This window comes from Tetrao urogallus (assembly GCF_951394365.1).
Source record: "Tetrao urogallus genome assembly, chromosome: 1".
In the NCBI taxonomy this organism is placed as follows: Eukaryota; Metazoa; Chordata; class Aves; order Galliformes; family Phasianidae; genus Tetrao; species Tetrao urogallus.
In genome coordinates this window covers 178463768-178479353 of record NC_136813.1, presented here as the reverse complement: position 1 = coordinate 178479353, position 15586 = coordinate 178463768, and the positions used below count along the sequence as shown (strand labels likewise).

The window sequence follows — 15586 nt, the reverse complement described above, 5'->3', positions numbered from 1 at the left end:
ACCTGCTAAACACCAACCCTTTGTAAAATCCTTTGTATTTATTACTTAGATACAATGAATATTGCACATGGAGATGGGAGAGTGTGCGTGGAGTGAAGGTGAGTATTTTGGATCAGACCTATATATGCTTTACATTTGATTTTCACTGCAAGAGAATTGAACAATACTATCAATAAGTGAACTCTTAATTTATGCCTCTTTAAATATCTTTTGATTACTATGCATAAAACTAAATGCTGGGGTATGGCTAATTCTAGCAAGTAGAGAAACAAGCTTGGGCTGTCAGAAAAAAAATAAAGATCATCATGAAACTGTGCTGATGAGGAACATCTTGAAACTGCAACACCCAAGTAAAATACCCACCAAAGTAAAGAAGCTACTGGTGAAAAGGATGGAGTACCTCAAGATGTACCTCCAGACTTTAGACCAGATTTCTTGTATGATTATCTATGGATCTCAGGACCTCTTCCTTAACTAGGGACCCGCTAAAGGCAATGGCAGGGAAAGCAGGCTGCTTCTTTGTATACAACCAAAGCTGCTGGTACCCAGTAGAGTCATCAGGTCCCAACTGCCTGCAAATCTCTTTGGTGACAATGTACTTTGCAAACGAACCTCCACTAAATGTCTTGACTCTTTCAGTCCATTTGGAGACCATTTTGAAACCCATGCGGGGACACAAGGAAGCTGAGGCTGATGGAAGCAGTGTTGATGGCCATGGCTGTCAGACATGGCGGGGAGCAGTCTGAGGAAGAATGGGAGCTGGAAGGGGCTGTGGTTTCCCCACATGGTGTATGCAGGAGAAGATGAGAGTGCGGAGCAGGGCAGGATTTCAGCAAGGAAAAGCAGTGTAAGGGGAATCGGTGATGGCAAACGGACCAACCCATGATGTTGGAGGTGAGTGGTAATGGAGCCTTTCCCAAGCACTGCCCCGGAGTGGCTTGCAGATGTCCTTTTCTTTTTCTTTTTTTTTCTTTTTTTTTTTTTTCTTGTCCCTTTCCTTTAATCATTTAATCTCCTGAACCCTAAGAAAGTACAGATTCTGTTCAGTTCCTCCACCCAGAGGTAGACCACTACCAGCACTGCTGCTGTTCATCCACAAAATGTGATGTGTGGATGTAGACCTAAAATTACTCATTCCGCTGATGCTGTACAACAGCTACACAGGCATAGTTTAATAACCATTTAGGATCAGCCATAAAGGCCAAGCATGCACAAGGGGAGAGCTGCAAAATGTACCCGAGGTGCAGAAAATCAATTACAGCGTGCGTCTTGGCACAGAAGCAGAGGGGATTTTGGCAACAGTGAAGAACCACCATTCAAAGGGATGGGCACAGGCTCTTCTGGAAGAAAAGGCATGGGCAAATTCTAGCCCTCAAGTGAGCTCAGAGCCCAATCTTGCTGGCAAGACTCAAGTTTCAGCTTGCCTCAGTTGCAGGCCAGCTAACCCCATTGTGGGGAGGAAAAAAGCCGGTCCCTGTGATGGGTGCTGCTCCCCAGGCAGCCAGGCTTCTGAAGCAGCAATCATGTATCTCTTCAGCAGCTTCAGGGAATGCAAGGAAGGAGTGAAAAAAAGCACCTTACTACTACCTGTTGTCAAACAGGTCCAGCTGTGGAAGAAGCATGACGTTCGTCCTGAATATCTCCTTACTAGGAGCTGGAGGACTAAGCACCTAACACAGCCACGGTTCTCCAAAACATCCTTGTTGCTGTGAGCCACTCTGTGATTCATTTGGGGATTTCTGCAGCCCATCTTCCACAGCAGCTGCAATGCACTTCAGGCACACGAGATCGCATGCTTCTCCCTGCCCTTTCCAGATTTTCCATCATTTAAGTAAAATTACCCTGTACTCCCTTAAAGAGACGCAGAATGAGCTTCTGCCTACAGAACAGTAACATCCTTAAGTGACTTTGATGTCACATACATAAGTAACATACAAAATGCACAGTATATAAATATACATGTTCATGCTCTCTATAATTAAAAGAACATGTCCATACGTAAAACAGTTTTATCTCTTGCCAAATGATGAATTCTACCCCGAGGTAATGAGTTAGGTAAAACATTAACATAAATGTGATGGTGTATCTTAAATTCTCAACAAAATTGAATTTCTATCAGAAGTCTGGGAGAGCGGCTTGAAGTTTTCACTTAATTAAAAACATCACCCATTATCCAGGCTCACTGAAATCTCCCGTACCAAACACACCCCACAACATGATGCTGTACACATAGTGAAAGCCAGCTAATTTCTGTGATACTACTGACACTGAGCATTGCTATCACTGAACACCCTGGTGGTTTTGGTCATATTCCAGACTGACAAACATCAGCATCACTTAACCCACTGACCGTCATTCACTATTGCAGGTTCAGCCAGAGGACCATTAACGACCAAACCAGCACAGACTGTGCCCTCATTGTGCAGACAGGACTGTCAAGGCAAAGCAAGTGCTCATTTTGCCACTGCCCTGTGAACAAGCAGCAGGCATTTCTGCTGTTTTCCAGCAATGCATTATTTGCCAAGTTTAAATCTTTCCCCTTTTGCCACTTTTCTTTCCAAATTAATACAAATATCTCTTTTCTTCTGAATTTTATATAGATCCATATACCTCTTGAAAAAGAAGGTCATGCAGGTCACCTCTAATTCAATACCGTTGACTCTAATGGCTGCAAGATCTGGCTGCCAGAAGCTAGTATGTTTTAGCTAACAGAATCAGCAAACAGCTTTCCTCCTGCTTTCCCCCAGCTGTCAGCAAACCTCTGTAACTGCAAAAAATACTGCTTACGTGTAAATCATTGTCTTGCTGCTGGGTAAGTGACAAGACTTTTAATATATAACTGAAACAAGAGAAGAGTTATATAGTTCATATAGCTACAGATTTTTTCCTCTTGGTGTTTGCCACCTGGGAATTCAGTTAGAGAGCCAACACTTAGTCATTAAGACATTCACAGGTCTCACTTAGGCATTTCCACATTTCCAAGGGTGTTCAGTGGAAGCATCACCACGGTGAGTGAATGGGCTGGAAGAAGAATTACAGAGGACACTGCTCACAGGACAGAGGTGTGGAACAACCAGCTGCAGTGAGACTACCTCTGCTTTTTCTGACTGGCACTCAGAATTCAGAAAGGGACCCATTTACAACAGAGACTTGAGGGAGGAATTGGTATGTGTGAAGAAGGGCAGAGGCAGGCTGGCGTCAGATCTGAAAGGGGGGCTGGACCAGCCTCCTCTTATTGAGTCTCAAATGTGTGTCCCTCAGGGGCAGAGGACACTTACAATGAGGAATCAATTGTAAAATAACATTTTTTAGATGGAACTGAAGATACCTGTAGTTTTAGCAAGTGCACTGCTCCTGATTTGAGCACAGAAAATAATCCTTGAGTCATTTCTACGCTTACTTCACATTTACTTATCATTTACCACTGAGCTGACCCCACAGCAAGGCACCAGCTGGGGTGAGAAACTGATGCTGCAGAAGCTTCCTACGAGAGCTGTGCCGTATACACAGCTCACTTGCTCCTGAATTCCAAATTTCAGTGACATTCAGCAAAACTTCATCCAGAGCTGTAGATGCCAAAAACTACTTAGACCGCGCTTGTCTCCAAACACAACTCAGATTTCAAGAACAGCTCCCAGACCTGTGGAAACTCATCTCAGAAAATTTGCTTTGGTGTGAAGCACTTTAGGTTATGTGTCAAAGTCTGTTAGCCATTCTCCTCAAAAATTTAAGATGAAAAATTAACCTCAGCTGTGAAGAAATCTGATACTACTTATGTGAATTGCAGCAGTATCTAAAAGTTCCACAGAAGACCAAGCCTCTTTTTCTTTTTTTTTTTTTTTTTTGCTAGATGCTGTATGAAGAAAAAGGGAAATAAAAAGGGAAATAATCTGAACAGTTTCAAGCATAGTATTTTTAAAAAGCATACTTTAAAGATACTTTAAAGAAGTTTAACAGAAAAAAAAGAAACTGAGGAAGAAGAATGAGTCTAAGAGTGCCTATCTCAGGGAGGTTGCACAGGGAGGGGCAGAAGCAGAGATGGGGCGAGGACATGGCACTGTGCAGTGGGATTTTGGAAGGATGCAGCACCTGCAAAACAATACCAGTGCAAGACACAGTGCAACTCTTGTCCTGCCTCTGCCCATCTGCGAGCTGTGTGTGATTCAGGCTAAGTCATGAGTTTTGTGTACTGTTATCCAAACATGCCTTCACCTCATCAAGTTCAGACACAGCATCCCATTTACTCTGGCACAACCCAAGTCCCTAAATTATTTCTGTCTTTTCAACTTGCTCACAGGCATTTTTCTTCCAGCCCCATTAAAATACAAAGTAGCCTGGGAACTGCTTTACCAGCAAACAGAAGCCAGGTGAAGGGCACAGAGCCCCGCAGGGCCGCCCAGCTGCATCCCTCAGCACCAGAATGAGGTCAGCAGTAGGGCCCTCCCCGCTATGCCTCTCCTCCCCAAAATCTCCCCACACAGTGGGGACCAGCTCATTCCCCTTGGAAGAAGTGGGGCTGAGGAATAAAAGACAGGGTGCCTGTATTAATGCCAGGAAAACACCAGTCCCTACACCGCAAGCACCACACACCAACCAGTCTGGCTGAAAACAAGGCAGGGGGTTATTTTTAACACCTGTGTCAGATCTCTTTGCCTTTTAAAGAGTGTCCTGGGCTGCCTGGGCCCTTATCTCCCTGACAGCGTGCCAGAGCTGCTCCACAGGCCATGCTGCAGCTGCCACAGCCCTGCCACTGGGGAGCTGAGAGTGGGAGCATCTCCTCGTTGTCCCTGCAAATGCTTGGCTCTTCACTGAGAAAAACACAGGGTATGGGAACATGTTTAGTAAGAAAGCCCTCATGGAGTCCAAAGATGCAAGTATAGTCGCATGTCAAGCGTCATTTCTGTTTCTCTATGTTCCAGACAGTGGACAGCTAGAAGTATAGTGGGTTTAAACAACAAAATTAATGAAATCTTGACTTCCTCAGCAGAATATCCTTAAGCTAGGAGACCCTTTGGACTCAAGAGTCCAAAGAAAACCTTCCTATTCAACCCACTACACAAACTGTGCTGACAGGATGCACCAAAGAGAAATAAAGAACTTGCTGATCATATTAATCCTTCGTCTTCCTTTCAGCTTCCCACATTAGTATCCTGTTTCCTTTTTAACAGCCAACAATACTCCTCTATTTCCTTATGTAATCCCTCCTAATGCTGTCATTTTGGACTTAAAAGCAGCGCTTCTCAGGAACTAAACAAATTCCCTCATTTTTGCTGTAGGTTGAAGAGCTCTGACATCCATCTGCACACTGCACCCCCTGAATGCCTGCACTTTGCTGCTTCTCAAAGTGGCTGCTTCACACAAGTTCCCATCTCATCAAACCGAGCCTCCTTGTGACAGCTCCTAAGAGAGCACATGTTGACCCGTCCCCATGGGGACGGCCCCTCTGAGTGCCCTCGACAGCATGGAGCCATACTTGCTGCATTCCTCCTCCACATCCTTTCATATGCAGACAAAAAATAATGTAGTAAAATAGCTGTCAGTTACTAGAAAGTGTCACACATTTTACAATCAAATTTTCCAAAGCAGAAAGCTTGCATTGACTAAACTGGTTGCTTCACACATGAAAATAGGGTTATATGGAGCAGTTCTGTTTTGCCTTAAAAAATTCTATCTTAGTGGTTTGTAATCACTATGCTGAAAGCTCCTGTACTGCACAGTTCTTCAAAAACTTCACATCAGTGTGTCAGTCATTTTAGATACACTGATATTCAGAAGGTTTTGAAGAACTGAAAGCTGTAAGAGCTGCAAGTACCTAGAGGTATGTCTGGTGGTAGTTCTAAGGAGGACATACAAGGTCAGACTTTGCCTTCTTGAGGTAAAGCTCAGAAGGAAGCTTTGACGCAGGCAGTGAGCAAGACCAGCCCCATTCATGCAGAGCTGGTTAAATAAATACAGTTTGGGTCACCTGCATACATCAGCAGAGCTCAGTGACGCGTGTCTCTATTACTGACAAATAATGGGGGTATCGCCAGTGTGATTTCCCTTACCTTATTGTAGTACTGCACCTGGACCGAATGCCATTGCCCATCACTGACCCCACCAGGAATGAATGGTGCCACCGTTGTGGTCGTCTCCCCTGCAACAACAGCAGAAGAGAATCGGGGTCAGTGCTTCTGCAACTCCACCGAATCCCGCACTGCAACACAGCGTGACCTTCATTGGGCGCAGGATGCAGCCGCCTTACTTCCTCATGGAGGAATTGGGGATTTCGTCCAGGGAGGCAGTAAACAGCCCCAGTTTAATGTTCTTACTTTGGCGCGCAAACACAAAAACAGCTTCTTACATATTCTGGTGAACTGTGTTATTTTCAGTTATGCTTTTTGCAGAGTGCATAGGTGTTGTGTAGATACAGTCACTGCTACAATGGCCTGTGTGACTTTTTTTACATTTCTGTCAGAAGCAGCACACTAAATTTTTTTACATAAAGGGCATGATGCAGCAGCAGAGAGGGCAGGGGGTGGTCAGGTTGGATATTAGGAACAATTTCTTCTCAGCAACAGTGGTGAGGCAGCGGCACAGACTGCCCAGGGAGGTGGTGAGGTCACAGTCCATGGAGATGTGAAGAACCATATGGATGTAGCACTGAAGGATGTGGTCATTGGGCATGGTGGCGATGTGCTGATGGCTGGAATAGATGATCTTAGTGGTCTTCTCAACTCTAATGATTCTATGCCAAGATATTTTCTTAGGGAACAGAATCCTACTTCCAGTCAGTTCCAGTCTGTCAGGAGTTCTGATGAGACCATGTCAGATAGTTACGTATAAAACACAGGAACAGTAACTGTGGATCTCAGCAAAATTTTACAGGTGATTAATGAAACTACTGGCAGCCCTTCAGTATTTAAATTGGAAAGCAAGCTCTTCACATTGCAATTGTAAAGCAGAAGCCTTAAAATCAGGTCTGAGTAAGCACAACCTGCTCAGTAACCATGCATATCTGCTCCAAGGTAGCAACAAAATAAACATTCGTGTTGAAAGGACATAAAAGGCTTGGCAAGGAGAGCAGATTGCTAGGTTTTGTCCTTTTTCCCTTTCTCTTTTTTTTTCTTTTTTAAACAGTTGGAAAATTCTACATAATAACCCACAGGAAAATTCACTCCCTGCCATAAGTCAACATTATTGTCGAGCTTAAAAACGTACTTTCTACTCTTTTCTTGCAACAAATGCTTTACCCTGTGTGAAGCATTATTCCTTTCGCTCCTATTATATGTAATTCTGTTCGTATCAGTTGAATACATTTGACACCTTGCTGTGATGCTTTTTATCATATGCTGATAGAAATGTGGTAAAAATATATTTTTTATTCAGTTAAAAAGCTTCCGCAATAGGAATGTTCCTGGTCTTCGGTCACTTTGCTTTGCTTTCTGCGAAAAAGTTGTTGCGACAGGTAAAGCAGTCAGATCAGGTGTCCAAAACTTGCATTGTTCGTTAAATGCCACTTAAAACTATAAAACGTAAACCATTCTTCTTGCAAAGAAAATACCTTTTGTAAGGTACAGGATCAGACCTGCTCCGGGATGCAGCAGAGCAAATCTAAATTTAGTTTCCTGTATTTTAAAAGAGTTCCTCCACATTTAAATGCATATAAGTGCAAGTTGATTTTTTTCTCATTCATCCTCAGGGTGCCTTCCTAGCAATTTTATTCAAGTTTAGACAAGTGGAGCAGAGATACAGAAGAAAGCAAATCTCTCCACCAGTAGCATGTTATTTCATTACACTAATCCACTGAAAATGCATTCTAATTTGGACATCTTCTGGGTAATAAAGGAGAAATGAAACTGGAGTATCCTCTACCCTAATAGTCCACATATGCACTTAACTACAGTTGGTAAATGAATGGGGTCACACAGGATTTACAGAGCAGTCTGATGACCATGGCTGTCACTGGCAGGGAGGGTGTATCACCAGCATGAGCCTGTTGCTTCAACTGCTTTATTTCTTGCAATGTCTCTCCTTTCAAAGAGATAAGTGAGAGTCAACCAGAGCCTGCATGTCGACTTTGAAGGAGACCAGGAAATAAGAGGATAATTTATTTCTGGAGGTATGTGCCTTGTACAGAGCTACAAATGTCTCAGCTGATTACATGTATTGGGTCCCTGCTGCAGGACACTGCAGGGCTGGGCCCAGGTGGCCAGGCTCTCCTCCTCCAGCACCAGGCAGATGTGACATCAACCTCAGTTCCTGGGCCTCCATGTTTCCCCCCATCGTGCAATAAAGCACATGGGAACAATAGCCCTACTCAGGCATATGTTTCGTCCCAGGTGAAAACATCCCCTCCACCAACTGCTTCAGCAATCCTGCTGAAGTCCAGAAGTTCATTTCTGCTGGCTTTAATGTGCTTCAGTTGCACTCTGACAGCTTCTTGTGCTACCCCTGTTATGGACATGAGCATAGCTGGTCTTGTTTTTTAATTTAAACCCCGGAAATATCTCTTTGTTGAGAATGGAACAGTAAGAGCTTGTTCTAATCACACTTTCATCAGGAAAAAGTTTGTTAATGTCAGGGTTGATTTTCAGTACGACACTTATTAACTGAGAGAAAGCCACAGTGACAGTGACATGGACCATCCCAAGTCTCGCTCATCGGCCTTCCCCTCTCTCTGTTCATGGTACCATCAAAAGATGCCAAGAAAGAATGCAAATGCCAAAGCCTCCATTTCATGTTCTCTAGCCCAGCTTGGCAATGAGGGAGCAGGTGTGTTCTCCAAAATTTATTGTGGATTACAGGGCAGGGAGGAGCTCCTAGTGGGCACTGATGGATTCCAGCGATGTACTGCTTGGCACAGGCAATAAAGAATGGCAAGCATTCTTCATTTGTCTGCTTTGGATCACAGGTATTTTTTAGAATACAGTTAGGCACCCAGTTTCACTGCTGACGTAGTATAAAAATACATAAATACACAACATTTATCCCAGCATAATAAAATGAAGTCTCATTTAAGCAAGCACTGGCTGTCAGACTAGCGTTAATCTTTTATAGTACTCATAAACTCTGGATTTTATAACTGATATGTTGACAAGCTCCTGTCTATGACAGCGAGTGTTACCACCACAAAGTGCTACAATCTGGAGCGCTCTGCAACACCCTCTGTCAATCGTTAACTGCACAGCGTCAGCCAGTTACTCTATTAACAAGGCAGCAAATACAAATCCATGGAAATACATCTTCAGCCAGGCTGAGAAGATCTCAGGACCGTAAGCAGAGACACTTTCCTGCAGTGCCACCCCACCTGCAGAGAACGTGAGCTGGATCTGCTCCTCAATGATCTCCAAGGCAATGAAGTCGTGCTTCTCGTTGAACCGCCCGTTGTAGAGGAGGAGAGCGTTCCTCTCCCTGGTTGCGAACCTGGAATGAGGAAACAAGTGGTCAGGTCACAGCCAGAAATGCAAGCCTTCGGCTCGTTCTTCAGACAGAAAATTGTAAAATTAAATAAGCAGCAGCTTATTTAAGTTTTTGGTTTTTTCACATTGACAGAGGAGACTGTGATGGAAATTACAGAGACCTGCTGTGGATGGTGATCCTAACAAAAGGCGAAATGATGCAGGCACGCAATTCAGAGTGAGTATCTGATGCTATCCACAGTAGCAGTTCCTGCACTTTGCAGAGCTGGAAAGGCAGAAAGCAGTTTGACATCAAAGGGGGGGACTGCTGCCTGCTCACTGTCCGCGTGCTGCATGCTACAAGGGGCGTCATAAACTGATCAAAAAGAACTGCTGGGGAAGCAAGGGCCAAAGAAAGATAAGAGGCATCTGAATAATGCCACACGGATCATCAAGGCTCATCAATCAACAGTAAAGCCAATCGGAGGAAGGAAAATAAACACTTCAACAATTCCACTAAATCAGTTCCAATGCGTGCATGTTTATTTTTCTTGTGTTTCCAATATGGGATATATCACACCTTTCCTGCAGCAAAACAGCCGAGCCCTCTTTTAGAAAAGCTTGCTTTTTCACCAGCACAGAATGTTTTCTGAAAATTTCTGTGCGTTTTATGATTTTAAATCGAACCCTTTTAGCTTTGGGGATTTGCACACAGCTCTCATCTATTTACAAATGCAAACATTTATTACGCTTCATTTTCACAAAGATTAATGTTCCCTACAGAGAGGCAACCATGGGAATTTCTTGTGCTTCCAAATGGCTTCCAAATGATACTTGAAGTAAAATTTTTCAAATCCAAAGAATGTCTTTAACCAAAGTTGATTGTCATAAGCAGAGGCCTGAATCTGAGCTACACGAGAATGTACATCTTTGTTCCTTTAAAATATAAAATTCTATATTTAGAGGAAGAGAATGAATTGTTCTGATTCAAAGCACAGAAGTCAAACTTTTGAAATTTCCAACATAATACAAATTCTAAAGAGTATCCATTATAATCAATCAAAATATTGTACTACCATTTGATTTCTAAATAGTGCTACATTCTTTGACATAGTACAAAACAATAGCAAAGGAAGTAAAAGTCGGACTAAATGAATTAAGACAATACCATTGAAATATTTCAATATTATCAAACATTAATTTAGCTTTTACTTTTTCCACTCAAGCATTTCATCCAAAGCAATAAAGCCCCCGTAAAACATTCTGTAGCATCTCATTTTTCGGTGGATGTCTGCTTCATCAAAACTTTTTTGATCAAATCTAACCAGGTTAGATATAAGGGCAAAGGAAACGAGAAGCGTCTGAGTGAGCTGACAGAATCTGTTTAATCAGCAACAACAGGAACCTTAGTTTTGCTTGAAAATATTTTTTGGGTATAGCTACAATACTTTACCATCATTTTAATTAAAAAAAAGCAAAGTATCTTTCTATTTTTTATGCCTGTTAACTCGGTGTGTGCTCAGTTCCACTCTTTCGCACTATCCCAAAGCACCTGCCGCATCATATCCTTAGCTCAGCACTGCTGCTTCTGAACTTGCCAAAATGTCACAGGGGAATAAAAACATCATGCTTTAATAGAAGAGATCTTTCTGAACTCAGGGCACAGGAAACAAAAGACAAACTTTCTTAGAGAACTCTGAACACACGGTGAGAAAATATCTTCACTGACGGTATCTCTGGGAGAGAAGGCGGAGTAGCAGCTGTTGGGAAGAGGCAAAGATGTATAGAGTTGGGGGCAGAAAGACATGCCTGGTCAGAACCCTGAATAACTGCACAAAGGAAACATATTTAGGGTTAACATGCGCCCAAATTTTTCCACTTTTACTCTTTTCATTAGGAACACTGTGGTACCTATTCTGTTAGCAGTACACGCCATATGAAATCCACATGTCCTAAATCGGTTTTGCATTGGAGGTGTTCGCTCATCTGCTAAGCTCATAACAAACATACGGACATTTTTTCTTTTTTTCCCCCTCAAAAAATCCCATTTTACTTATGGATGTAGAGTACACAAGCACCCTGCTCTTTGTCAGGAGCAGGTCATGAGTCACTGAAGCCTGAAGGAAGCCGGACACCCAGTGATGTTAAGAATGCTCCCACATCATGAAATACGCCAAGGCAAATCCGCTGTCTAGTCCAACCACTAATTCTTGCTTCTCCTCACATAATGTTTTCCACCTGTACTGAAGGATAATAAAAGCCAAAAAAACAGCAAGCGCAAAAAAAAACCAAAAAAACTTCAGTTACAAAATGCTAAAAATATCACTGTCCTGGACAGCATGGAATGAAGCCCAGGATGACCTACACTTTTTACAGTCCCACTAAGTGGACTGTATAACGTTTAGTTCAGGACTAAGTATGCCATCTCAACTGAAAAATGCCAAAGAAATCATGGGGCAAGCACTGCCATATGAAGGCAAGTTATTATTTTTTAATAACGCCCATGCAGAGAATTTGAGTCATCTTAATGTGAAGGACCCTACACATCAAAGATCTCCTCCTGAAAGCCTGAAAAATGACACCATGTGGCTGTGGGGACACTCCAAGGGTACTGCAGGTAATTTATGCTGGCAGCCAGCCTAGGCCGCTCCTTTGTTTGCTCTTAGTGTGGATCTGACAAGGCCAACTGAGTCTTTTGCTTCTCAGCTTTTCTGTGTATTTAGGTCTGATGCTCTAAACCAACCTTCTCAGGCACAACTCTTCCCTGCTGTGGTTTGCATGCAAATTGCATCCACACATCCAGATTTAACTGTAATTTCCAAGATTCCATGAAATTCTGAACCTGCCTATCCCCAGTCAAAAGTAAAACAGCAAGCATCTGCCAAGCACGACATGGGACACGTGCCTGATGACGTGACTTCTCAGTCCTGAGCATTTTCTCTAGACAGACACACAAAACGCTTCTGTTGTTGCATCTGTTGCTTTACAGACCAACAAACTTCTGACCTTGCCCGCCAAGGTCTGAGCTGACACATTTTGCACTATTTACTCAAAGTCAACCATGAGGGACAACCAAAGGTCAACCCTGACCGTGGGAGAGCTGCAAAACTTGCACCCTCTGCAGAGGAAACATGAATTTCCATCTGAAGTTCTCACTCCATGGCAGACAAACCCTAAGACATGGCTTGAGCAAAAAAGTCTTCTCTAGAAGTGTTCTTTTTTTTAACCTAGGCAGTCTTGAATCAGTGGAGGAGAGCTCTACTGTACACCAGTGGCTGTCACCATTGCTCTCCTCACCCCAGAGCTCCCCAGTTGTCCCCACGGAAGAAGTGACAGACAGCCCAGGTGAAGTCTGTCCAACATGGATTTGTCACGGCAAATGGGACAGGGATGTGGCAGCCAGGATGGGACGAGAAGCAGAGCTGCTCTTGAAGGCAGCTTCATGAAGGAGGAGCAAGGTGAGAAGCTGTGACAATCAGGGCTGCTCCAGACATGAGTCTGGAAACCAGAACCCGAGGAGCGCCAGCCTTTGTTCAGCTATGACCTGACTGACCCACCATCCACTCTCATGCCTCTCTGGCCAAGGGCTGCTGAGATGCGATGGAGTTTGTGGTTTGGCACCACCCCATTGCCTGGAAAGGCCTTTCTCCCCACACCATCTCCCCACAGAGCAAAACTCAGCCTATAAGAGCTCTAGAGCAAAGGAAGGTTAGCAAGCAGACCCTTGGCTTGGCACATTACTCTGTGATCCCCCTGAGCAGTGACATCAGTTGCTGTCCTCTCTCCAGAGGCTGCTGTTCTGGTGGTCCCCTAAAAGCCTGTGAGGGCTGGGATGAGCCCTCTCAGCTGTGTGAAGCACTTCACCAAGAAAGAACTATGTATATCCAAATACTAATCTCCAAAGCAGAGGAGGTAAATAAACTGCTTGTCAAAAACACAAAGTTCCTAGCAAAGAAATTTTTAGTAAAAGTCTGTAGTAAAAGAGAAATGGTTAGAACCTCAACAGCACAGGACAGAAATTAAATGCTTTCAAACAATGTGATTTTGTCCCACTTGAAAGAGTCAGAGCCAGAAATCCCCCACAGAGACCTCTACACATAGATTATTCAGCTGGTTACAATATTTAATAAATGCACCCCAACCTTGAGGGGAGAAGCCAGACCCTGTGCTAGGAGCCATTGGGATGGGGACAGAACATGGACTTACATGAGGGAGACGGTGAAGTGGAAGCGCTGCCGCAGCCCCTTGAAGGTGATGAAGGACTGTGGGGGGAAGCTCCTGGTGGTCATCTCACAGTAGGGCCGCTCATATTCTCCTGGTGGGCACTCGCACTTGAATCCCCCAATCAGCAGATTGACGCAGGTCCCTCCATTCTTACACACGCCTGGGGCACAGCGGCCGGAGCGGGCGTTCACCTCGCAGTACTCTCCTGGAAAGGCAGAAGGAGACGTCAGGGAAGGCAACATGCCACCCAAGCTGCAGAAGGCACCAGGAAAACCTGGGCTTCTGCGAGGGCTTCAGTACTTTTCAATCTCTGCACCCGATTCCATCAGCAAACAATGTACAAATCTGCAACTGCATGGGAGTAAGGATGCTGCATTGTCTTTCTGTCTCTTAGGGTGGTTCAGAGTCTAATCCTATTTCAAATATTTGGCAATACTGGCCCCAGTTTTCAGATTCCTTAGTAGCTTTCACAACTGGTGATAAATATAAAGGTGACAGATAGATCTGTAAGGGGGGAGGTAGCATCACCATTTAAAATCTTGCATGCTCCCTGTCAACCAGAATATGTGTAATTTGCTCCAGCATTTCACTGTGGGTTGAAAATTGTGTCAACAGATAAGTGTTTGCACTTCAGCTCAGATGGAATTCGGCTTTGCAGCCCGTGTCAGCAACAGGGCACAGCAGAGGCTGTGACAACACTTGCAAAGTATTTACAGAAAGAATGAGCAGGATGCTGATGACATATGGATTGCTTCCATATTTCCAGTGCATCCTGCCTGTGACAATCATTTTCTGGACCTGTCGGAAATGAGTACAGTAACTCTACGTAAAAGTTAAGGATCGCACGTGCTTGCTCAAGCTTTTTTCCAACCAAATGCTTCATCTGTAATCTATTTCAAAGTCTATATGAAGATCTATTGAATGCAGGTACTGAAGAATCAGGTGTCTTGCAGATTCGACACCATAATCTTTCCTACATTTGCTGAAAATCTGAAAGGCGACCATAGTTTAAAAAAACAAGTTACAATTTGTGGTTCAAAACTTGCAGAGGGCACCTGCTTTAAGAAGCCTGCTGTGGCTGGGCAGTTGCTCAATTACTCATTGCACACAAAGCTGGCCCTCTATCTGAGTTAATTGGCTGACATTTATGTTTTGGCATGTGTTTTCCTAGAGTAACCCTGTGATGTTTTAATGTGTGTTCAGATCCTGCCCATAAAGCTATCTGCAGAAATTGGAGATGGAGTATACGCTTGAATGGAGTACATGCTCAGTAAAACTGTCCGATAACAAAACACAGAGCAAAAAGACACAACAGCCAGCTGAAGGAACACGTTTCCATCAGTTCAATATTTGCATGATGACTTGCTACAAGATTACACAATTACAGTAATTCAGGCACAGCTAAAATCATGCAAACGCATTCCTGGAGGAAAGTAAAAGCAGCAGGAACTGTGAGCAGTGACTCACAAAACAAAGGCAAATTCAAATGGAAAGCTGTGCCGCAGCAGCTGCTCCTCAGGCTCCCACACCAGCGCCAGCACGAGCTGGGCAGGAGCTGCTCTGAGGGCATTGCCCCCAAGCCAGCCCCACGGCTGCACCTCTGCTCTGTGCCACGCTGCGAGCTGCAGCACTCTGCACCTGGTTTGTATGTGGGATGCCCACCATTGCCGCGTTCTTCCTCACACTGCATCACCACGTGCTGTGATCACTCAGCAGAGGTAAATGCGTGCTGTCCAGGCGAGTTCAGCTCAGCACTGACCTCTCCTCCCCAGCACTGCTCCCGTAACAGCAACCAGACAGCTGCCTCCTCACAAGTGCACTGCTGGGCATCTCTTTGCAAACAGCATATGGGACTTCCCAGAGCGTGCACAAAGGGCACAATACAAGGCACAGGGGACCTGGACAAATATCGCTAGAACTGTAATGCTCACCACTAAATTAAAAAATACATCTTTCCCATCATCCCAGAGGGAGTGCAAGCC

General features: G+C 44.1%; 1 protein-coding gene across 1 annotated transcript in view; it reads right to left on the bottom strand.

Annotated features, from left to right (window-relative positions):
* CELSR1 (cadherin EGF LAG seven-pass G-type receptor 1) overlaps positions 1 to 15586 on the bottom strand; it is a gene marked incomplete at both ends in the record, with an annotated part of 157028 nt that overhangs the window by 58220 nt on the left and 83222 nt on the right. Inside the window, 3 exons of the mRNA XM_079549141.1 lie at positions 6048 to 6136; positions 9290 to 9405; positions 13587 to 13809. Of these exons, the coding sequence (XP_079405267.1) occupies positions 6048 to 6136; positions 9290 to 9405; positions 13587 to 13809 (428 nt within the window). The remainder of the gene's footprint in view (positions 1 to 6047; positions 6137 to 9289; positions 9406 to 13586; positions 13810 to 15586) is intronic.